We start from the raw sequence: 25,123 nt of genomic DNA, 5'->3' as shown, positions 1-25,123 counted from the left end.
GCATGGTTGGCCTTTTGGGCTACCAGGGCACACTGGTGACTCATGTTCAACTTGCCACTGACCAGCACCCCATGGTCCCTTTCCATGGTGCTGCTTTCCAGCATCTCATTCCCCAATCTGTCCATATATCCAGGGCTGCCCTATCCCAGGTGCAGAATCCAGTACTTTCCTTTTTTGAACTTCATACTGTTGGTGATTGCCCAGCCCTCTGATTTATTGGAAGTCTCTCTGCAGGGCCTCCCTGCCTTTAAGGGAGGGAACAACTTCTTGAAGTTTTGTCTCATCTGTGAACTTGATTAGTGTCCCTTCCAGTACTGCATCCAAGTCATTCACAAAGATGTTGAAGAGCTCAGGGCCTAAGATGGAGCCTTGCAGAGCCCCACTAGTGACAGGTCATCAGTCTCATGTCACCCACTGACTGCAACCCTTTGTGTCCCACTCCTGAGCCAGTTGCTCACCCATCACATGACATATTTGTCCAGCCGTGTGCTGGATATTTTATCCAGAAGGATACTGTGAGAGACAGTAGCATAAGCTGTATGGAAATCGAAAAAGATGACATCAGTTTCCCTGATGACTTCCCTTGATCAGCTAGATGGGTTACGTTGTCATTAAAGAAAATCAGGTTTGAAAAGCATGATGCCATGCTGGCTGGGACTGAGGACTATGCAATAATCAACTATGTAAACTAGAATATACAAAGGGTCCCTAAGCTTTATCACATTGTTAAAAGCCAAAGTGTGCAAATATCACTGCAGGTGATATTTGAAGGAGTAGACCCAGATAGCAATTTTTTGAGACTCCTGGGGCTATGATCTGAATATAGTTTGTACTCTGCATCTCAGAGCAAATCTGTATGCAACAACCCATGCTTCCAGCCCCCAGAGTGTAGATGTCTGCTGTGCTGCTTTTATTTCTGTATGCAGTAGAAAAATCCAGCCTTTTTGAACCAGGAGTCAGCTGAGTGACTTTGTTTTTCAGGTACTCACACAGTTATGAAAACCAGATCGTGTTGGGCACAGAGCAACTGCAGAAATTCAGGGTGGTGACATTTGTGCTGTGAATCAGAGCCCACAGTCAAGTTTTCATACAAGTTTCCTGTCAAAATTTTTGTCACATTGGCCATTACAAGACACTTCAAAAGCCTTGGGTAATGCACACTTTTGTAAGACGTTTCTAGGAGAGTGTTCACTGAGCACGTAAAAATCACCTAAGAGGCTCAACTACATAGCTCTTAATAGCATGTAACAAATAGGTAGAGCTAGTTAATTTTTTTCAAGATTGCCAGACTATGAGTGGTCCCAGGATAGGGGCATGGGAAAAGGAAAGAAGCATGCAGATATCATTGAAAGAGAGCAAAATGAACTTTCTTTATCTAAAGAATTCATGTTACTGAAAAGAAAGGCTGTCCCCAAACACATTAACAGCTCCTAAACTTGGTTCTCCCTTCCCCCAGGTTAGACCCAGAAGACTGCAGCAGGTAGTCCCTGCCTTTTAAGGGATATTCTGCCTTTTGGTGGATGAGGAATTCAGAGGGAACAGAGGAGTAGCCCTGGCACCTCAAGAGTCTTTGTGGCTTCTGAGTCAGGTAGTGGCAGCCAGATGCCCTCCAGCCTTATCTGCTACCCTTTTATTTAAGACAAGCAAAAATAATTTCTGGAGGGACTTAATTAAATTCCACTAGGTCACAGTCTCTGTGCAACTCATCTTCACTTCTCTTCCACATTTATAGTTGATGAATATCTACAACCTTCCTCATTACACACAAGGGTTATTTCCAGAGATGCAGGCAGCAGGATACAATTCATAGGACAGCGAGATGAAGCAGAAGGTCTTATGCATAATTCCGCACTGAATATTCCTTCAACTTCCTGATTCTACGCCTGTTGTCTTTGTAAGATGGATATAGGCATTCCCTCCTTCGATGTTTGCAGATGACAAGTGTGTATATTAAAATGTTGTCAAGCTGCAGCTCTGAAATGACATGCCTAAACTTTGGGTAGACAAAGAGACAGGAGATGGACTGCAGTAAAGCACACTGGCTGTCTTATGGGCCCTCGGAGCAAGGTTTCTGAATTTATCACGAAGGTTAAATTTGCAATGCTTGACACAGAAAATAAAATTATGCATTGGAGGGATGGCAGCCTTGCTTTCAAGTGCCCATTACAGGGATTTTTGTGAAAAGGATGTGAGTTTTGGGCAGGATACTACTAGAACCAGCTTATTAAATTCATCCACACACCACTCTTGGTAGCCCTGGCTTTGCTGACTTTGGTGCCCAAGGGCAGTCTCTGCTGCAGACAACTACATATTGAGTGATCTTAAATTATCTTTTACAAAAATAAAGCTCAAGAACAGTTTTGCTTAAGTGCAGGTATCTCAGGCCTCAGTAATTTCTTTTCTATGTTGTACCCTCCTGTCTGTTCTTACCAAATGGTAAATTACCTCTGTTCTGAACTGGATTTCTTTTCCTTTGACTTTCTATGGCATAAATCTTTACATTTTCTATTACTGTGTGCATTTTGCCTTTTTCTCTCTCTGTTTCCCAGCTCATCCTCAGAATACGATTTCTAGCTAATGATACTGTTGCATTTTCTGTGCTTATTTTGCCATTTCCAGCCATTGGTACAGCTGCAGGATTTCTGTGTGTTAGCTCCAAAAGAGTGGAGCTGTTTCCCCCGGTTGATTGTCTGGGTAGCTGTAGTGCCCTGGCAAGGCATCACTGCATTGCACTGAACTGGACTGGCTGAGCACTGTGCCATCTGTACACAGATTGTTACCCTTTACAGCCCCTTTTAATAGAAGCTCTTATGGCACCATAGGAAATGATGACTAAATATATAGCCAGTGTATATGGCTCCATGCTGCTGTACTGATAGGAAAGTGTACTTTTGCATACTGGTAGTGGGGTGCTGTGGATTTCTTTGGAGGTTTTCCCTCCCCAAGCAATAGTTTGGTTAGGAACCAGGCTGCCCTCCAGTAGAGCCCTGTGTCACATGAGCACCAGGAAGTCTGTAGAGCCTTGGATGTCTCTAGGCTGTTGCCTCTGAGGTGGAATAACAGCATAAAATGAGAAAGCCATAAAGATATTCATAAAGTAAAATGAAATTTTCATCTTCACTATCCTGAGCAAGCTGTCTGTATTATGCAAATATCAAAATGGCATAAACAAAAGAGATTCTGCTTGTGCTAGAAGCACGTTTTGGCTCTCCTGAGATATTTGATATATTTGATGGATTTGATATCAATATAACTGATACTGCACTGCTCAGAAATTTACCTCAAACTATTCTTAATCATCAGCTTGATCTGCCAATCATGCAGAACATCCATGGGAAACATCTACATTTGCCTAAGGGTTTTTTCTTCCCTACCCCTATGTCCAGTCTAGATGAAATATTTCCACATAGTGGCTGGGGAGTCTAGGACAGAATTGCTTCTCTAGGCAGTACACTGGAGAATATGACCCTGTTGTTTTTGCCTGACAAGATGCCCAGGTAATTCACAGTGTGTTGAACTGAAATGGACTCCAATACCATGTGCTTTCCAACAGAAGTTAACTATAGTGCTAGATAAAATGATGCATATAAATTCATATATAAATTTATATATAGCTATATTAGTTATATTATATATTTCTATCTATAAATATCTATTTAATGCATTTAAATAGTTACATCTACATATAAAGTCAATGATTCTTTATGTCTGTAACTGTGCTATTTGACCTAGGAGTCAAATTCGTAGTCCAGTTGTAGTATGTACAGAGAGCAGTAAGTATAAAGTACATGGCAGAAACTTCATCACAGGAGTTTCTTCATGTTCTAATATTGGGACCAGCTTACATAAATAATGTCTCAGGGTTACTAGATAATGCCTAGGGCATGCACACAGAGTGGTCCACCTGGCTTATCTCACATTCAGTTTAACAGGGGGTTATCTGTGATTTCAGCAGGAGCAAGGAGCTGTCAGGAAAAGTGTGCTTGTGTCAGCATTCATGTAATGCAGTGAGGGACCTAAAGGAAAAGCGCAGGAGAAAAAAAATTATGTGTTTTCTTTTTATTCCCCCACAGATTGACCATCTCTGCTGAATGTCCCATGCAGCTTGAAGATTTCCCCATGGATGCACATGCTTGCCCGTTAAAATTTGGAAGCTGTAAGTTCTCTTCTGGAATAAGAACTTGAAAAATACCATTTTCTGGCTTCTCATGTTCAAACATATCTTGTACAGATCTTTCACCCTCCCCCCCAGCCTTCCCCTTTTAACATGGTTCTTTAGCATCCTCATTCTGCTCCCCTTGCTGCTACCCTGCTGCTTCTTTCCCGTGACTATGCTTTATCTGGGCCTGCTGCTTTTCAACTCATGCCTGCATACTCCATGATAAACAGTGAGTTGATGGGTGATATGCCTTATATATCCACATCAAATGTAACAGCCACTGTTAGGTGGAGTTCTAGATGGAGACAGCTAAATTGATAACTTGCTTTTACATCTGGAGTAAAACAGAGCTTTCACTGCACTGATCAGATTGATGTGCAATTGTTTTAGTGTTTACATGAACCAGACTGCAGTACAATATCTGCATTGCATATATTAAAAGAGATCTAGAATATTAAAAGAGGAAATATCTTTCCATTTGGCTTTAATAAATCCAGTCCTGTATCCTGTTACATGATGTTTAATACACATGTATTTGTATATATGCACACATTATTCTAAACTGTATGCTGAATGATGATTTTTCCTCAATTCCAAGCCTCTAATCCACCACACTGCTGCCTTGCCAGAAGCTTACTTTAAAAATAACCCCAGGGAATCAGATGGTTATATTTAAAAACAAAGCTCTTAATTAAAGTACAAATGAGGCTACTGCAGTAGACTTTTGGGTTTTTTTTTTTTTTGGTAATCAAATCAGAGCTTCCAGGTGCAATCATTGTCTCTGAAGACTTTTGATAATTACCATGCAAGGCATTTTGCTAGCCCCTGAAGCCACCTAACTTCAGCATTTTGCAATGTTTTTCAGCCGTATCAATTTAGAGTCACTAATCCTAGCAAGATTAAGCTTTGCCCTTATCGTCTGTATCTGCCCTGATTTAATACTGACTATACATTGTCTTCTAGTGATCATACTAAGAAGTAAAAACACTGTTTATGTGGTAATTATACCATATTACCAAACTTTAGATGAACTGATTTCCTTTCCCTCTTCCAATCCAGATAGATTCTGTTTCATCCAAATAGCCACCAGTATTTTACAAAGTCACTGCAGGTTCAAGTGTTTTTTTTTACTTCAGCAGCATTAATTTACAGCAAAGCCAATATAAGTCTGAAGGTCCAGACACCTTTACATTCTACTTAAAATAAAATGTGTATGCAAATCACCCATTTAATTCTGAACTTGAAAATCGGAAAACATCTCACAGGAGACTGCAGTTGTTTATATACATGGTTAACAAAAGCCACTGGAAAGAATGAATAAGATAAAGAAGGTGTATCCTTCCTGGTATTATATATTGTTTATCAATAGATGAAGTTACATTAGTTGATTTCTAGTCTAGACTAGAGAACTGATATGTTGTAAGGTTTTATGAAATCTTGCAAAATGTGTAATACTAAAACATACATATTTAAAAGAAGAGCCTGATGCATAAGAGGTCTGAAGCTCAACCATAAAGTTAAATGGATGTTTCCATGTATTAGTAGATTAGGTGCAGTAAGGTACAGGTTCTAACTCTCCACATAGTAAGACCAAAAAAAAAAGCATCCCAATCAAACATGTGAGTGCATGAGATAATATTACAAGATAAGCTACATATGCTTAGAAGGAGTGCCCAGTAATCTGTCTGAATGTAATTATACGTCCCGCTAGTGCCAATTGTGTTACATGTTAATCACCTCTTAGCACACAGGTAATTTTAGTCTGTGTCAAAACCAGCACTAAGGATTTATATTTTAGGCCTGTGAGGGGTGAACAGAGTTTTAGTTTTTTTGCCATGCTCAGAATAAAATATGTTTATACCTTACAAGTTTATAAGGTATTAAAAATAATCTTTAAGTTCTTTCACAATGTGTAGACATGGAACTATTTGATCTGTGCTAGCCATACCACTGGCTTCTGCAAAAAGTAAATATAGAGGGACATGCTATAGACATTCTTTCAGCCTTGAGAATATCTTTATTACTGATCTGAAAGCTCCCTTGTAATTTATTGGGATTTCACATGCATATGTTTGTACAAGTAGCAGCCAGTAAGTCTTGAGTTTATTGAACTAGCCCAGGTATATTTTAGGAGAGGACAATATTTATTCCATATTTACAGCAGTATGGGTTTGCATTGAGTCACCTGCAGGCTTGCAGCAAGACGAAGCCTACAGGGGAATATGATACATAAGCACGTACCCTTTCTGCTTTCCTCGCTGTCTTTCCCTACAGCCTTTCTTTTTTTAATGGTCTTCTTTCCAAAAAGACTTTTGAAAAGCCTCAAGGAATAGCATCAAAGTAAATGTTAAACACATTATCAATGAAGCTGGGAGGGTGGAAAAGAAACTGGTGCTAACCAGTCTGAAAATGAAGAGGGCAGCGCAGTGAAATGAAAGAGCTGGGGTATGGTGGATCAGTGGCAGAAAGGATGCTAAGAAGTGATCAGTGTTGCAGCAGAGGCAGGAGCAGGTTATTCATTTTCTGGCTGCATGAGCGTTCACTATGTTTGTTATAATTCAGCAGGCAAAAGGCAAAAAGTGCTTGATGTTTTCTTCATTATGAAAGAGAAGGAAAATTAATCTTTCTCAAATAAAGGTAAATGCTGAATTCTTATATTGTATTTGACTGATTTCTTGCTAAATTAGAATTGTGGGAGATTTTATGGGCCTAGGAAATATGATATGTAGCAACAGAATATTTTTTAGAAATAATTAGAAGCCCAGTCAAATACACAAAATATGATATGAAGTTACCTGTGCATGCCACCAGCCTAGGTACCTGTGGGCAGTTCAAATGCCCACTACAGAAGTGGTATGCTTTAGCACTCTGTGGCGTGTCATGAAAAGGACAGACATTCAGGGACAGCTCCTAATGAAATGAACAGAGCAGGTTTTAGTTGTCCTTTAGTTGTCCTTCTCTTCTTAAGTAGAGCTCCCTGCTGCTCCAAGATGGCAAGATCAGGTGGCTCTGCTCCAGGAGTGCATGTATACAGGTACTTCTCCTGTGGGATTGCATCCCTGCTAGGGGTCAGAACACCTGTAGAGATTATCCTGCAGAAGTTTCATTTAGGGAGAAGTGGGGATGATGCATGAGCATAGGCTCAGAGATTTGTGCAGCAGGTTCTGCTCTCTTTGAATCCAGGGTGTTTGATGGGGATTGCTGTGACAGTCTGTTCATTACCTCATGGTAGCATGGGAAGGGTGCTCGTTCCTTCCATGGCCAAATTTAAAATAACTTTCTGTTGCAATTGTAGTGCTGACCTGTACTCTAAATAACTTTGCTGGTCAAACAGCATGTAATGAAAATTCCTGATGCCAGAAGCAGTTTTACTAGGAGCACCTTAACCCAAGAAATTTGATCTGAACCCCAGGCTATTTCTGGTGTGGGGAGGAAGAATTAGATAAAATAGCAAGGACATTAAAGCTTCCTAGCTTTAATGTTTCACCTCTTCCACTGACAGTCCCTAAGAATACATTAAGAGTATAATTTAGTACAGTTTCCAAACGCCCATGTGTCACCAGGTAGGTAAGCATCATTATCTCTAGTGCAGCTGAAACAGAGAAGTTAATTGACTTTCCGTAAGGTCATGCAGCAAATCAATGTCAGAAAAAGGATTAGACTCAACGTCTTTGGTTGGAGAGGCAGATGTCTAATCCACTAGACCATGAAGGCCTCTGCCCAGGCAACTGACTTAACTCCTAAATCTCATTTTACTCCTGTGTTAATTATATTGGTGCTACCTTGCTCACAGGGTTGCCCTGAAGATGAATTAGTTAATTGCTGTTAATTGGTGCTTTGACAATATTGAATACTGTAAGATGGGGTCTATTTATGACAACTGTCTCTTGAAGACACAGTGCCTGAGTACATGGAGTTACCAGATCTTATAGACAAACACATGAAGCAGCTGCCCACTAGTCACTCAGCAGTAAACCCCCCCCACCATGCTATTTTTAGAGTAAGTAGAGAGCTTAATGAATATTCTGAAAATAATGAGATCCCCAAGCTCATGAGCTTGGGGAACAGAGGACCTGTGTTGATTGCTGATGAATTTTAAGTCGGCCATGAAGATGGCCAAGGTTGATCGCTGTTGGTCAACAAGCGAGCTTTACAGCTGTTGGTAAGGGAACAATTTGTAGTGTCTGGAGATAGTAGCTAATGTAGTTTATGTATATCTTCCTTTTTAACACCTCAAACTAAGTCACAGTTTGACTTTTGATGAAGGCAAGTGCACAGGCTAGTTCTGTAGCCAGAGATATGCTCAAATTATTTTCCTCTAATAAGCGTGGTGAAGTCAGAGTAATGAGGAGACAGTAACTCCACCAGTATGCCAGATTTTATTGCAATACTGAACATTAAAGCACTCACTGTTCACAAACGATCCATTTCTTGTAGCCACTTCGAATTTTTTTTTTAAAAAAGGTATGTTAAGAAAATTTCCCTGATATTTTCTTATAGTGCAGAGAAGGGACTGAGGTGAAGGCACCTGCAGGGTTTTTTCTTAATTTTGTACTTTTCCAAATTAGCACCTGCAAGAGCTGCAGGAAAACTGCAAGTAAGGAGGGAGAACTTGAAAACAGTGTCCTTCTCAACAAACTTTAATTCTGATTTAGTAAAATATGATAAATAATGTATTTGGCCTCTCAAAACCTGTGTGTTGTAGTCTTGTATAAGAATATAATTAAATGAATAATAAATAAAGAAAATGTTAATTTTAAGAGACTTTGAAAAGTGGAAATGGCTCTTAGGAAGCTTTTCATAGGTTGCTCTCAGGGACAGCTGGAACTGCAGTCTCATATGTAGATGAAGAGTTTTCTGCTACTTGTCCCTACAGCTGGACAGAAGAGGCTCCTTGAATTTATTCCTAAGAGCAGAGCTTGTTGACTCTGCTGGGATGTATTAGTGCCTTCCTTGTGAATGGACACGTGTAGAGAGCCAGGGCAGACCTCTGTGATGCTGAGCAGCCAAGTTCAATACTAAGTTGTGATTTTGCAATTTGAGGCAAAAGTCAGCTAATAGGGAATGGATAGGTTTGGTGGCATTCTGCTCAGTTAGGTAATATCTTCTGTTACATTTTCCTAAGGTTTATCACTGCTTCCTTAGACACCTCCATTGCAAAGGATATTGAATTACTAAATTCAGGTAAAGTTAGGTGAATACTAAAACTGAATATTTCTAAGACATTTGATGTATTTTGCTTCTCTCTCTTTCAACCCTATATTACCCTCAGCTACCAACCACCTCTTTAGTTATCATACTTTACCCCTTATTTTTAGCTGTTTAGAAGCTAGAACATCAGACACAATGAAAGACTTGCTCGTGGCAGCATCAAACTCATGTTTGTCTAGGCAGTCTAGACAACTGGACCACTGTTGTTGTTCTACATAAGTATAGCTAGCTAGTAAAGCACAGATATGTAGCCTGAACTAATTTTCTGTGGAAGCTTTAGAACGAATTGAGGGGGTGGACATCACGTAATGGTATTGCTGGTATTTGCTTTTATTTTCCTTGATGATGACTTGTCATGGGGCTGTGTTGTTTAAAAAAATTAAATCTTTTAATGCAGAATGACCACAGGGATTTGGCTCATATCAAAAGCCTTGTATTGACAGCAAAGCTCTAGGGAATGGATGGGACAAATCTGTGACAATTTTGGATAGAAAAATATGCGCCAGTTAGTTATCTAGAGTCCCTCTATGGCCATTGAAAGGAAATAAGTACTTCTGCAGTGAGGTTCATTAGAATTACTTTTGATATGTGCCTAAGGATGAGATGAATCATATTTTAGAAGTTCCTATTTTTCTGAAGCGCTATCTCTTGTAGGTAAGTGTATTATACCCTAGTCAGAGCAACTCAGAAGTCCATTTCTCTCTGCATTGCTAGCTCAGAAATACAAAACCGTACTTTGTTCAGAAGAAACAGTCACTGCTGTAGATTAGTTAGGTGTTACATTATATTTATGGTGAGTTTTTGTATCTCTCCTAATGACTATTTCAGCTATTTCTGCTGGAAGTCCCATTTTTCAAAGGATCTCAATGAGACAGTCAGTAGGGCTTTTCAGTACAGAGAAAACTTAACCATTTCCTCAAGCATCTTGTATGAGCTGTGCTGTTTCTTCTGCATTGAGTGCAGTGGGTTAGAACAGCAGACATTTAAGCCTTCTCACAGGTTTTGCATCCTAGCCTATAGTCATATGCATATCTATGTATAGCAAAATAGCTTCTTTAATCCAGCATTTTGGGCAGTTAGGTTCCACAGTCAAGGTGGAGCCCAGAACATCCAAAGGGCAGGAAATTCATCAAAAATGGTGTGTAAAAGATACTGTAATATTCAGGTATTCCGGAGATGTAAGAAGATTTCTTAACAGGAATCTACTTAGAAATTAAAACACAGGGTTCTGGGCCTGGACCATGTGGTTTCTGCAGCAGCTGTTGTTGTAGGACCCCAGTGTGCATAACTTGCAAATGAGTATGACCATAATTTACCACTTGTCTGGTGGGTTTGCCATAGAAGTGTACCTTTTAGTTTGACAAAAAGGAAAAGGGCTCCCTAAAATGATCAGTCAGTTTTACTTCACCCATTATAGGGACACACATCCAGGGCTTCCTTGAAAAGGCTGAAGAAACTGTAGTATATCCTTCAAGCACTTGCAGTATCTGTCACTATTTAACTTTTCAAGGGCTTTGTCATATATAAAGGGTTACTGAATGTCTGCACTGAGATAATTCTTAAAAATACATTAAAACGGCAGCCCAGCCCCTGGCTGTGTTATGGCTTTCCTATGGAACAGTGCCCAGCTCTGGGTCAGTCAGCTCCTACTTCTGGTCACCTGCTGCATAGAAACCACTGAGTTTTTCCCTCTTAGCTTCATAACAAAGTGAGAAAGGGAGGTCAGAAAGAACAAAAGCTGTTGCCTTGCCCATGTGTTGCAGCCAGCGCTGATCCCAGGCTGCAAACTCTGCTGACGTGCAGCGGCTGAGGGCTTGGCTCCCTACCAGCTGAGAGCAGTGTCCATGCAGGCAGGATCATCCTTAACAAAGCCCCTTTCTTTGGATCGACTTCCTGTGGGGTGCCGGCAGCAGCTTTTGTAGCAGCTGCAAAGAGCCCCTTGAGCAGCCAGCCCTGAAAGGCTGCGCTCCGCCTGCCCTGGAAGCAGCCTCCTCATCATGAGGTGGCTCACATACTCAGACTCTTTGGGGAAGAAAAGCTCAACTGGTGGTGGTTTTGAGCTCAAGGATACAAAAGTTCAGGTGGGGGTAGGGGTTAGTGTGGAGGTACCCAGCAGTGGTGTTTTTGTCTCATGTGGCAGAGGTCTACACAGGATTGTGGTGGGGCCACGTGGAGATCGGGGGTGCTTTGCTAATGGTACAAAAACATCAGCACGCGTTTCCCACTTTGGAGATTACAGCCCAAACTTAAAGGCTGCACAAATGCCTGATTACAGGGAATCAATATAAGTTGTCAGCAATAGAAAACGACACACAGAAGCTGTGCTTAATATGCTTAAGCTTTCAAATGGCCTTTGAGTGCAAACCTGCAAAGACTCTGCTGGTCTCATAATGCCCCAGAAGGCAGCGCCAGGCTTGCGGTTGCCAGCCGTGGATCATGGGTCTATACCACTGGTAAATGGGATGTTATTTGTAAATGTGACAAATGGGTAGATAACTGCTCCACTGCTTTACAAGCCAGGTTTTTAATGTCTCTTATTTTCTAAGGTGGCTGTTTCCATGGCTTGTAAGCATTTCATAAACATTTCTGGAATCATTCTCATGATCCCCGTGTGAGGTTGGTAGGTCTCTGCTGCCTGCATTTTGCAGGTGGGCACAAAGGAAGCAAAGAGCAATTACAGTCTCTTCTGTGCAAAGATAGAGTGGTTCATTACTTGCTTTTATTGCCTCTGTCGTTATGGGTCCCTAGGTTCAATTAGAGCTTCCCAGTGCTACTGCAGTACATTAATGACAAAATTACTTGCCTAGGGTTTTTGGGGAAGGAAAAAAGCTCTAAGACACTGCTCAAACTTGGATTTCAGTTTCTAGTCTGGCAGCTCCTTTATGACACCTGAGTCTCTGGTGGACCAGGAAGTCCTCCACCTAAATTGATGGAACCTCATTAGCTTCCTCTCCGGCACAGAGAGCCAAGCCAGTCCAAGCTGTCATCCAGTGCTGCCGCAGTCCCAGCCCAGCAAGCTTCTTCAAAGGAAACAGTTGTTTCATGTTGTCCCCCACGAAGAAATGAAAAGGAAAGAGAACTGCGGAGAAGGAAAGCCTGATAAGCCTTCTGGTTTTTTCCCTCTTCGCCATCATTGCCACTGAAAGTCTCCTCACAGCCAGCCTGTGCTAAGAGCCAGCCATTTTGCTGAAAACATCCCAGAGCTAAATATGCCAGCAAAGCTGGGATTCCTCTCTCCTAAATTTATATTTTTGTAGGGTAAATATATACAGCTGAGCTGATTGCTCTCGCCGTCTTAGGGGAGACAAATATTTTTAGGCTCAGGTTAATCTCCTCCTAAAATAGGTCAGCTGATGGCTGTAAATAAGGAGATGTTCTATGTATGCACAGAGAAAATGAGATCGTGAGCCCCTTTGGATCTGGGTCTCCAGGGGGACTGGAGGAGACAGTTCCCAAAGAGAGGATGTGTGCCTGAGTACACTAGCAGAGAGCAGATGGAATGGCAGTGCCCCTGGTCAGCAATAGCTCACCTCAGAGAGGCTCTTTGTATCCATCACTGAGGCTGGGCACTTCGTAATGACAGCCTCAGGAGATTTTATCCCCTTCTCTGAAATACAGGGCTACACTGTGCCCCAGAGCAGAGGGCTAAAATCCATCTTCGGAGATTTAGATGACTGCACCTTTGGTGTAGGGAATAAGTTCTTGTGATTGCAATTTCAAGGCAGTATTAAAGTGTTTGAATAATAATATTTCAGCCTGCTCTCTCTGCATAACTATTGATTACACGTTTGCACAGTGTTATTAATGTAGCAGTCCTTCTGAGATTTCTAAATGTCTTCATTAAGGGATAGGATTCAGAAACAGAGGTATATATTTAGCTATGCAAGTAGTTCCAATCACTCTCAGCTGGTTTCAGGCCATACAGATTTATAAGGGTGTTTTGAATGGTAAGCTCAGCAGATAGACTATGATGGTTGAGTCCCTGATGCCACTTAAGTGGGTGAGAAGAATATCTGTAGATTAGAGTGAGGTTACGCTTTCATTCTGTGATGTTACATGTGGCAAAAAATACCATGTTTGTGAAGGCACCCTCCACAACAAGATCAATTTGAGTATTTTCTAAAATTCACTCTGCATTTCTCAAAAGAAACTCCAGTGACACTCCTGCAGAGCAGCTCACATTAGCTTTGCTGTTATTAAGTGGTACCTTGCAAAAGCAGGGGACCACTGCAATTAAGATTAAGCAAAGGTGCTTAATCTTTTTAAAGGTACTATGCAAAGTGAGTAATGGTATCTGCCACACTTTGGAAGATACTTTTGTTTGCCGTGCAAAAATTAAATTAAATGTCTTAACATCATCCTCATTACCATGCTGCTTTTCCTAATGCAGCAGCTAATATAAGTGCCTAATATTGTGATTGTAAATTCAAAGTTCATTAAGTGTTAGTACAGCATTCAAATTGGCTGGCTGGTGTGGAATTACTACATGCATGGCCTAGAAAGACCAACATAAGGTCAGAAATGTTCCTAGGACATTTAGCATTTAAAATATCATCCTAGCACATCCTACTGTTCTGTTTCTCTAGTTCTCTTACAGTGGATATTTATGCCAGCCATAAAAGGGAAAAAGGATCAGAGGCTGGCACACCAGATTTTGACAAGTTCCATATGAAAAGAAGTTGTGTAGCCACCATTAAATGTGATGTAAAATCAGTTCTCAGGTTAGTTCTAGCCTGAGACAGCTGCCACTATACCTGAAAATAAAGAAAGAGGTTGTGTTAAAACTACTGACTGCAGTGAGAGGAAGAAACAGGAAGAGGCAAAAGAAGGAAGGCATGATGCTGCCTAATATCAGCTCTCAGATGGAAGTAGGAATGCTGGGGAATGACCTGGTGCTGCTGGTGCCTTGGAGCACTGGATGTGTAACATCCCCACAGCACACCCTGTTTAGACACCTCCTTCAGTCAGTGTGTGGCAGGAGTCCCACACCACGAGTGGCAGAGATCAGTTGTCTACACCCACACGTCTGTGCTGTTGCATGCTCCAGGCTGCACCATGGAAAAAAGTTTTCTTTGCTGTTTTTTTTTTTTTCTTCCTCCTTTTCTAAGTAGAGCCTTGAGAACCTGCAATCCTGAGGCACACAGCTCAGTTCAGTGTGCCATGTCTGGGTTTTGCTGCCTATGTGTCAGATTTCACAGCAAGTAGTCACTCCCAGTTGCAATCCCAGCACTTGGGAAATAGATGCATCCCTCTCATTCTTAATGCTCCCCTGTGATATGGGTGAGCATGACGGGGCAAGAAAGAGCTGCTGTCACTGGTGATCGTGATCATTCTTGGGAGACATTCTGTGTTACTCTGCACAGCTCTGAGCTCAGGGCTCTTCTTAAACGCTGCAGTTGCATCCTGTGAAGGTGCTATGCCTGACTGAATTCTTAGGATGAACTGTTCATTAGTATTTGTGTTACATCCATCATCAGTATAATTGTGATTTAGCGTACCAACTTGAAAACAGTCAATTTATTGTATTAAAGAAGTCAGCAGATTTGCCTATGCTAATTATGAATCCAGCCTCCAAAATCACAGTTGCTTTCAGTTTGGGTTTTTTTCCTTTGCTTTATATTTTTGACTTCAAAGTTGGGTCATATTTAGACTTTTCTCCCATTAAATGGAACTTCTAAAATTACACAGGACCTTCCACCTGATTCTTTCTTTGAAAAACCAAAGAAAATGGCTTTTGCAAAACTGTCTCAAAATGAATTTGACAGCCATCTTCAGTTCTGTATTCACCACCTTGTGGGTACAGCCTGTCCCTTTCTTTTCCAAGTCAGATTTCTATTCCCACCTTTTCTGGAGGTGACTTGTAAATCATATTCTGAAAGAGAATAATTTTGATCTAACTTAGAGCTTTATTTTTTTAGTAATGATCAGTAGAGTATATTAGTGTTGCTTAGTAATGAAGTCTCTTGAGACCTGTCAGGCACATTTTTCAGAACATCCTATACTATTCCCTGCAGAATGTGACAACAAGATCAAATAAAACTTTATCAGGAAAACATATAGAATACTACTTATATTACCAAATTTTATTTTTATTTTAATTTCAGGAAGGACAGGAATGAACATTTCAGTATGACTGGACTTCATACTGCCTGTTTTACAGCCAGTGGTGTCCTATAATTTTTCATAAATATGCTCATGAGTTTCATCAGTTTTCATGTATAATTTCCTCCTTGGATGTCCTCTATTGTCACAATGATACTATGTCATTCCAAAAATGTTTCCTTCTGGGCATTGAATTTTTACTCACATCTGGAACCATTCTGAGTGCATGGCCAATCTGAGCTTCCCAGTGCAAGAAGAATAGAGGCTTTGTGGAGAGAATCCTGTGCAGGGCTAGAGCAATTATTGAAAGGCTGAGGCATCTTTGCTGTGGGGGGAGACTGAGGTCTTGGACTGTTCAGTATGGAAAAGGGAAGGCTCAGAGAGTCCTAATACATCTGTATAAATTGCAGGGATTGGGGAATGAGAGATGAAGAAGAGGGAACTGGGTGCTGCTCAGTAGTGAGCACTGGCAGAATAAGGGCCAGTGGTAATTAAAAAACATTACATTTCATCTGAACAGAAGAAAACATGCTTTTATTGTGGGAGTGGCTGAACACCGGAAAAGGTTGGAGAGAGACTGGCAGTTGGCTACAGAGATTTGAATGTCATGGAGATATTAAAAACCTGACTGGAACATGGTGCTGGAAAAAATGCTTTTGGTGTCCCTGCTTGAGCAGGGTGTGGGACCATATGATCACCAGAGGTATCCACCAGTCCCTGCCGTCCTGTGACTCTGTGTTACATGAATTTGTTGTTCTGTGTATTTGTACACATTACACTTCTTGTCTGTGATGTATTCAAAATCATGCATGCTGTTTATCTGTATGCTGTAAACGCCTGCCAGCCTAAATTACCAGTCTCAATTTTAATGATTTCAGGTCCCTAAAGTAATTGCCATAACCCTAAAATTCTCCCAAGAACATCAGAATTCATCACACTATGACAAAGTCTTTATTTTAGGCTCTTAATCATTTAATATGTGAATACATTTCTGTTAGTATTTGTATTCCTATTTTACATTAAAAATTTATTTTTATAAAAAGCTATTTCCCCCAAGACCTAGACCATGCATATTAGTACCATGTCTTGTTATTGTTATTTTTAAAAGTATATTTTTACTAGATTTGTTTTCCATTTGCTCTTCCTACAGAATTATCTCATTTGTACATCGAGTCATTCTTATAAAGTCATTTTAATGGGAAATTCCAATTATGGAGCTCAAATCTGGCCGAGTCACATAGGCACAACTGTTGACATATGCTTTGTAATGGGCTACAAAGTATTGGTGCACAAACCACAAGAAATCCAGCCTGACTCTTGGAATTCAAGCTGGTACATGATGGCTTAGTAGCAGCGCTGTTTTGTAGCTTGCAGGAGTCTGGGAGACTGTAAATCTGGATCACTAGTGAGTTATATAACAGCCTCTAAGTGAGTCAAATACATTAATGGTTAGATAAGATAGATATTTGTATGTGTATTCAGATTGTAATTAGAGTTTCTAAAAAAGCTGAAAATTTATGCACATCTTCCCCAATCAACAGGCTTTGGCAGGGATTAGCAATACTCCCAAGATTAGGCAGTCTGACAATCCTTGTGGCATGCACTAAAAGTCACGATAGTAAAGGCTTAGGATGTAACTGCACAATTGGAATGAATAAAATAGAAAACAAAGCAGAAGTCATCTTTTTACAATATCTCTTTAAGTTAATTCAGTATCCAGCTAGCACAATTCTGAAAGTTCCAGCCATGGCTTGTGGATAAATGGTGTGTTTAATTGTGGAATGTACCTCAAGCATGCTGGGTGGGCATCCAAACAAGCTGCACAGGCTGCCTTAACTTACCTATGCAGGCACTGCTTTATGTTTCCTGTGAGGTCTGTCAAAGGATTTAGGGGGTGTTTTGGAGAGGGATTCTTTGTTTCTCAATTATTTTATGCTCTGTAATGCAGGAATGAAAACTTAATTGCAGATATCAGTGGTGATTTTTTTTTTTCTCAAGGATTCCAGCTTAAAAAAATCAGTTCTAGAAATATGTCTGGGTCCCGTAGACTCAAAGTTTGGGTTCATCCATCCACATTTAGGTTTATTTGACTTAAGGTGCCAAGAAATACTCTTCCCCACCACCTTTTTTGTTTTGTTGTTGTTGGTTTTTTGCCCCTGGAGTTTCTTTCAAATATGGAGGCGAGAGAAAGAAAAGCAAGGACAGTGTCTGTCAGATGCCATCACTGCCCTGTGGTGGGGGCAGGGGCAGGAGAAAACTCCCTGCTTGTGAGTTGCTTTTTGAATGGAAGGGAGGATTCTGCACTGCTCACACTGTTTCATCTGCAAATGAAAACAGGACGATCCTCAATGCCAAGGCAAACGCCTGGGATCCTCCAGGTCTTACCCACTTACTGTTGTGCTTTGCTAGACTTTTTCTTAATGTAATTCCTCTCTGGTTGTGGTCTCTCCCCTGCCCACTGTTCACTGGCAGAAGACCATGTCTGGCTTTCCTTGCCAGCCATACAGGAGCAGGGAAAATGTGAGAGAAGAGCATGGGACACCTTTACTGTTTTTATATTGTGTGGTGTATGTTGGATGCTAGAATGTAGAAAAACAGATCTGCTTGTCAATAAATATATGAGAGAAGATATTATTTCTTTCATCATTCTGGTAGGTGATAAGCCTGCAGCCATTTATCAACTGTCCAGTAGAAATAAATGTCTGTTGTCATTTTCTCACATTTAATAACATTATACTTGTTTGTAATTTTAGCTGTTCATCTGAACTGCAACCTTTTTTTTTTCCTTTTTCAAAGTGAGCATAGAAGAGAAAGGATACTTTAATGAGACTTCCTCCTTTCTTTGACAAGATAACAAAATTACTGTAAAGAACACAAGATTAATTATTTGGATTCAGAAATCCAGAAGACATGCACTTGCTTAAAGTAGAATAAACACCAAGCAGTCTTGCTTGGATTTGCAGTGGCTTTGAAGTTGAGTTTGCTTTTGCAAAACTACCAGCATCATTTTCTCAGCTTGCTATTCCAGAGCTGCAACTACATTTTCCTGTCATCCTCTTGGAGACATCCCCATCCTGTGTGTAACATAAAGGAGATGATGTATGTCCATATTTCCTTTGCTGGTACACTTTTCTCATATCTCTAAACAGCAAGACCTGAAGTTGTTCAGTGCTCCAGCAAGCAAGGCTAGTAAGCAACCTACTGGAAACTTTGCTTAAGTAGAAGAGTGTTTTTACCAAATTTAGTAGACAGTGAATAATACTGTGTCTCCATTGGTACTTCTACCCCCATAGCAAAATAACATCATTCTCTCCTGTACCCACAGTTTCAGCTTTCAATACAACCATGCCTGATTGTACTGCAGGGGTTATCAGCTGCAGAGCTGGAGCTTCTGGTTGTCCGGTGTGGGATAATTGGGAGTTTGAGGCTTCTGTGAAGATGTGGCATAAGATTTGCAGTAGGAAGACAGCTACCTGCTAAAAGTACACAGGCTTATCCCTCTGGAGGTTTATCTAGATGACCAGAAAAGAGATGGTCAGCTGCCACACCAAGGAGAATGGGATGGCTTTTTCCTGTCAGAACTTGATGTGTAGTAAGGAAAGTTGGCACAAAGTAAAAAATCTTATATTAGAGCTTCTTAAAACACAAACCGTGTTTTATATTTGCGTGGAAGATAGATGAGGATCATCTAATATATGTGATCCATCACAACAGAATATATCTAGATTGGGGTAAATTAATGCTATTCCTAATGTGACAGACTTCTCCTGAGGAGGTAAAATCATTTCAGGTCGTTAAATGTTCTCACTTCTCACCAACTGGCCTGGGATTGGCACCGCCCTTCCCTGACATGGTTTCAAAAGCAAACAGCCTCATGAAGTAATGGTTAGGCATACCTGTGGGATCTTGAGTTTTGGCACCTTGTGGCCTCTCTCTAAGTTTCAGGTATTTTACAAGGTGAACTGCTGGACTCCTGCAGCATAGGAGCCCCCAACCCTGTTCCACTGCATGTGTTTTAGCACCCAGTAAAGGTTGCAATTCACAGCAGAGATATTGAATTATTTTTGGACTCCCCTGCCCCACAGGCCAGGCTGAGGAGAGAACCAAAGCATCTGAATTCTTGTTAAAACTTACAGGCCTAAATTCCTGCATGATTGCAATTTCAGTGATTTGGTTACGGTACTCGCATTGGGATGCATCTAGTCAGGATGAATTAATGTATATCATCATCCAAAAACAAAGAAAAACCCAATCATCCTGGTTGTTGGGATCATTGCAGAGACAGGGGAGTGCTGAGTTGGGATACACCTAGATCATCCCAGGGAAAAAAAAAAAAAAGTCCCAGTGGTGTTGTTAAGAATTTTTTTTTTTTGCATAGGAAGTAACAACATAGGTAAAAATGGAATTTTCTGACAATCCCAAATCTACCTAAACATATCCTACATTCCCTGGGGATAATCAGCCCATGAACAACATATACCATATACCATTTTAAAAATTGAGGGTTTTCTGCATTACTTTTTTAAAATGGACCCATCTCCTCCCACTTGTCTTCTCCAGATCTGGCTTTGAAATTATTTACAGTACATTGTGAACTTGTAATCATCTTAGAGATAGTAAAGTATCTCAGCTCTAAAGGGAAGGTGAAATTCCATGACTTTTTGTGATGCAAATATTTTGAAATAGGGAAGACATTCCTTCTTAGCCTTTCAAAGCAGATCATGACATATAATTACAGTAATTTTACTGCAGAGCTACAAATACAAGCATAAGGAAGGCATGTGGGCAGTCCTGCATGGCTAACAAAGGATGAAAAATTTGTAGATTCTCAACTTCCAAACCCAAGATCAGCTGCAGCCCTGGATACAGCAGCAACTGTCAGATAAGTGACAAAAAATGATTTCAAATTATCAATGTCTTCCTAGTGACAGTAGTTCATAATTTTTTTTTTCTTCAGAAGGTTATCTACTGTATAATTACTCACCTTCCACACAGTTAGAAAATTCTTCCCTGCTCTTCATCTGAATCTGCCTGGAACCATCTTTCAGGCACCTTTAGTGAGTAGTCCAAGAGATTCACCCTGGTTTCAGATTTCTGTATGCTTGAGCTACATCTCAGCTTTTTGTCAGTGAGCTGAATAAACTGAGCTGCTTAAGTTTCAAATCATTACTTATTTTCCAGTCTGTGGAGGTACTTGTAACCTTCTTTTGACCTCTCTCCCCTTCTCTGTCTTCATCATTTCTATGGCTTTTCTGTGGTGTGAATGAAAAGCCATAAACGGTCAGAGCAAAGGTGTATTGAGCCTAGTGCCCTGCCTCCCACATCCAACACAGTAGCCTTAATAAAAGTGAAAAGAAGGTGCTGCTTTCTTCCCTGCTACCTGGTTGAGCATTCGAGTGAAGTTCATTGTGCTACATACGTGCTCTTAGCCTGAACTGGGATTGCTTCCCATTTTCTGCTGGACATTCCTGGTTTTATGGATCCAGGGATCACCTTACCATATTTCTTGCCCTTGCAGTGCCTCAGAAGCTCATGTTGACCCACTACCTATGACCCAATGCCTGTGAATTTTTTTGAAAGTCCTCCATGGTGTCACAGACATGTTTTTTGAAAAATCCTTTTGCCAGGATCTTTTCTCCTGAAAAGCTGGGAAACTTCAGCTTCTCGTGTTTTGCTGCTTTGGAATGTGATTTGGAGAATTGTCTACCCAGCATGTCAAATTGTTTTTTACTTGATGACCAATGACAGCCACCTGTGTCAAGGCTGTGAGTAGTCACAAGATTTTATTATCATTCCTCTCCTTTCTATCCTTCAGATGAGTAGTTTCCCTCTATTCTTTTTAGTATAGTTTTAGTATAGCATTTTAATATAATATCATAATATAATAAATCAGCCTTCTGAAACATGGAGTCAAGATTGTCATCTCTTCCCTCATCCTGGGACCCTTGAACACAACCATACCATGGAGCTGCACCTTTCCAATACAGCTCACTTGCAAACAAAACCTGCAGTCTGATGGAGTGAGTACACGTCCTTCAACCTCGCCTGTTGTCCTTGACTCTCAAGTCCTATTCTGGAAAGCCACCATGTGGCTTTCCATCCTGAACTAGGATGTCAGGTTTTTTTCCAGAAAGAAACATTCTGCACTCCTATCTTCCAAGTTAAAAAGTGCAGAAGATGAGATATTAATATTTGACTTCAGACCACTTCCAAGCTTACCTGCTTTTCACCTTCCATTTCGAGAGTAAGCCTTGCTTGATTTCCAGAGATTTTATGCAGTGTACTCTAGCCTACTGTAACATGCTTGCAGGAATGTGACCTGAAAGCTTTTAATGCTAGAGGAGTTCTAAAAAGTGTGAGAGCTACTTATAGTAAATAAAATATAATTAAATATTGAGTTGTCTCCTGGGGTTTTTGAGACCATCTGCAGAGAAGGCCTAAAATGTAAACCCAGCATTGACTGTCTGTAAAAGAAAACTGAGATTTCCTTATAATACTATGATCACTCTGAGTGTTGGAGCATTAAAAGTTACAACAGCATTACAGAGGAAGGAATGAGCCGGCAGTACTGCACACACATTTAATTCCTAGGACTTCTAAATGAACATAAGAGAAATCACATACAGATCTGCAGTTGTGCAGGTGTTTTCATACCACCACCCATTCCGCTTTGCACAAACAGTTACCCTCTCCTTGCAGCTCCCTGCCCCATACCTGCTCTCCATGCATTCTCACCCCTGCATCCTGTGAGTGCTCTTTAGCATCACAGGCACAGGCAGGCACGTTCCAGTTTCCTTTACCCACATGCAAGACCTATGCCCTCACCCACACCTATGTATTCCAGTCAGTGCATACACACCAGACCCTGCACTTGCACATGGCATAAGTTAGAATTCTGTCCTGGAGACAGGGCAAGACACGGAGGGTCCCTGTTTTCCTGGCATTCAAGGTGTCTGAGTCCTTTTGAGGGGGAACTTCAGCAAAATACCTTTTGCAGCTTGCTGGGGTTTAGGAGCCACCAGTGAGGTGAGTATAGATCTGAGCTGCTCTTTCCCAAACTGAGTGGTTGTGATGGATTATATTTATACCTCCACTGTTCCAGCCTTTCACAAACCATCCCACACATCTCTTATATTAGAAGACTTCAACCTAATATTTTTTGAGATGGGCATATGGGACCATGATTATATCATCTTTATTTGTTTTTCTCCATTCACTCTCACTCCTCCATTCTTCTCTCTCCCTGTCATTATCATTTAAATATCCACTAAAATATTACACAGTGGTTTTTACTCCTTACTGTCTTTTTTCCCCCCTTGTTGGCAGATGCTTACCCCAATTCTGAAGTGATCTATGTGTGGACTAACAGCACCACAACATCTGTGGTGGTGGCTGAAGATGGCTCACGACTTAACCAGTACCACCTGATGGGACAAACCGTGGGCACGGAAAACATCAGTACCAGTACAGGTAGGGGGAATATTTCCATCCCACGGTTGCTGATGGCTGGAGCAGGACGGGAGACTCACAGGCTCTGGTTACTTTGCAGTAAGGCTAGGGAAGCATCTGTGGGATGTGGAGTGCTAGGGAGATCCTGTGCAGGTTCATGGCCACTTAGCAGGGGCATTTAAACACTGAGAGGGTTAAATGCTGGCTCTTAGGTACATTGCTGAAGATACATCCAGGCTCCTGGTATTTACAGGAGTGCCTGAGAAGCCTCACGCAGTTCCTTGGCGATTGCCCTCGCTGTGGCTGCCAGCGCTGTTGCTGGCTTATTTCCCCGTGGGAGGAACCACCCTGGGAGGCAAACACCACCCACGCATTTGATCCGTTTCAATCATCGCTTTAAAATGATTGCTTGATGGAACCCTGGGGGGCAGGGTGGGGGAGGCTGTGGCGTGGCACGGCTCTGCGGCGTGTCCGGGGCACCACGTGGCCGGAGAGGAGGTGCAAACCCCGAGGATCCCCATTCCCTCTCGGGCTGGAAGCGGAGGCGCCAGATGTGGCAGCATTAGGGAGGCAAAGAAGCTTTAATCCCAGGCCGGGCATCCACGTGAGCCGTGCCCCCCTGCTGCTTAAGGCTCCCATGCAAGGGCAGCCCTGGGTGTGCATTGGTGGGGGGGACCCCCGGGGGGTCGAGGCCGGGACAAGGGATCACGTGCGCTCAGAGGGACCGGGGCTTCACCAGTTTACACAATGCACTCGGCTGGAGAGCATCAGTGGCATCCAGCCAAGGGAGGGGGAAGTGGTGGAAATTAAATAGCCTGCCGGGAAGAAAAGGGGGATTTCCACTGCTAGTGGTTGCAAGGGGCTTGGGTTGGGGAAAGGGGCAGCCTGTGGCAACGTGCCTGGGAGCAATTCCTGCAGGCAAAGCCCAACAGATACACCGTGTCCCTGCCGCAAAATGATGGTCAGAGTTGTAGACTACAACATATAGATTAAATTAGGAACCTTTTATCATCTGTAGGAAATTTAAGAGACATGAAAACAGGTACATACATGTACACTTGCACACAAAGTTAGTTGGACTGAAACTTAAAGACGCATAAAATGTTGTGCTCCAACTGGCAAATAAAGAGGGGACATCTGAGCTTGCTGCTTGTGCTCCAGCAAGGACACAGTGAGGGAAGGCTTGCCTTGGGCAGCCACTGAATTTGACAGCCATCTTCATCCTATAGACATTCACCCCCTCCCTTGCCCATTTCAGGAGACACAAAGCTGATGCTAAAGCGAAGATTCATAAAGTCAAGAGAAACATATAAACAGAGTGGTCACTTTTGCAGAAAAAAAATGAGTACAGTATATAAAAGAATAAAGACACTTTTCCTTACCAGTTCACCATCATAGCCGCGTTGTTTTCTGCAATGAATGGCAGCTCCCCTCTCGCCTTCATTGTTGCCAAGAAAAAGATCCAAAGGATGTACTGGAACATCTCCTACAACCTCGTCCTGCTCCTTAGAGCAAGAAAACCATGCAGCCCAGGCAGTGAGTGCTCCAGCGTGTCAGCTCCAGGCCACTTCCAGTTTGCCGCTTTGCCTGTGAAAGCTCCTTGTACTCCTCAGCCCAAGGAAACACTCCAGACAAATCCTAAAGTTTCCGCACAGTAAACACCTCCCTCACGTATTTAAGATTTATAATAAATGCTGTGTTTCCAACGTCAAGATTTTGTATTAATGTCCTGGCTTACATCTGAATCCATCCTGGCTGGATTCTGATTGCAGGGTGGATCACACAGAGCAGGACACAGATTGTAACCGGGGATTAGCAAAATACAGAAATCCGATTTTGCACAGGGAAGGCATCAGTCAACGATGGATTTTCTGGAGTTCATCAAGCTCGTAGGAGGCCAGTAATCGGCATTACTTACGAATGGCCATCGAAGGCATTTCTTCCTTCTATTGAATTGTTAACGTGAAAAAGAAAAACCAAATAGCTATTGCATAATCCAAGTGCTTGGATCTTTTGTGGCTTTTATGACACACAAGTCAAACTACCCAGCCCTTGCAGTTGCATAGACAAAATGTTTGTGTATGTCATAGGTCATTTATGCCCTTCTTTCTAGCAGACTTTTTTTAAAATGGAAATTCCAGACCTCTACTGGTTCCTTGGGATTCTGCAGATTTGTAGGCAAGCTGCCTTTTGGCTGCCTTC

The 25,123-nt window shown here is 41.6% G+C and overlaps 1 protein-coding gene across 1 annotated transcript in view; it reads left to right on the top strand.

Annotated features, from left to right (window-relative positions):
• Positions 1–25,123, top strand: part of GABRA5 (gamma-aminobutyric acid type A receptor subunit alpha5) — a 54,361-nt gene that overhangs the window by 22,641 nt on the left and 6,597 nt on the right. The window contains exons 5-6 of the mRNA XM_041422101.1: positions 4,074–4,156; positions 22,799–22,942. Coding sequence (XP_041278035.1) covers positions 4,074–4,156; positions 22,799–22,942 — 227 coding nt within the window. The remainder of the gene's footprint in view (positions 1–4,073; positions 4,157–22,798; positions 22,943–25,123) is intronic.

The sequence above is a fragment of the Onychostruthus taczanowskii genome, unplaced genomic scaffold (assembly GCF_017590055.1).
Source record: "Onychostruthus taczanowskii isolate IOZ18803 unplaced genomic scaffold, ASM1759005v1 scaffold71, whole genome shotgun sequence".
In the NCBI taxonomy this organism is placed as follows: Eukaryota; Metazoa; Chordata; class Aves; order Passeriformes; family Passeridae; genus Onychostruthus; species Onychostruthus taczanowskii.
This window is presented reverse-complemented; position numbering and strand designations above follow the sequence as displayed.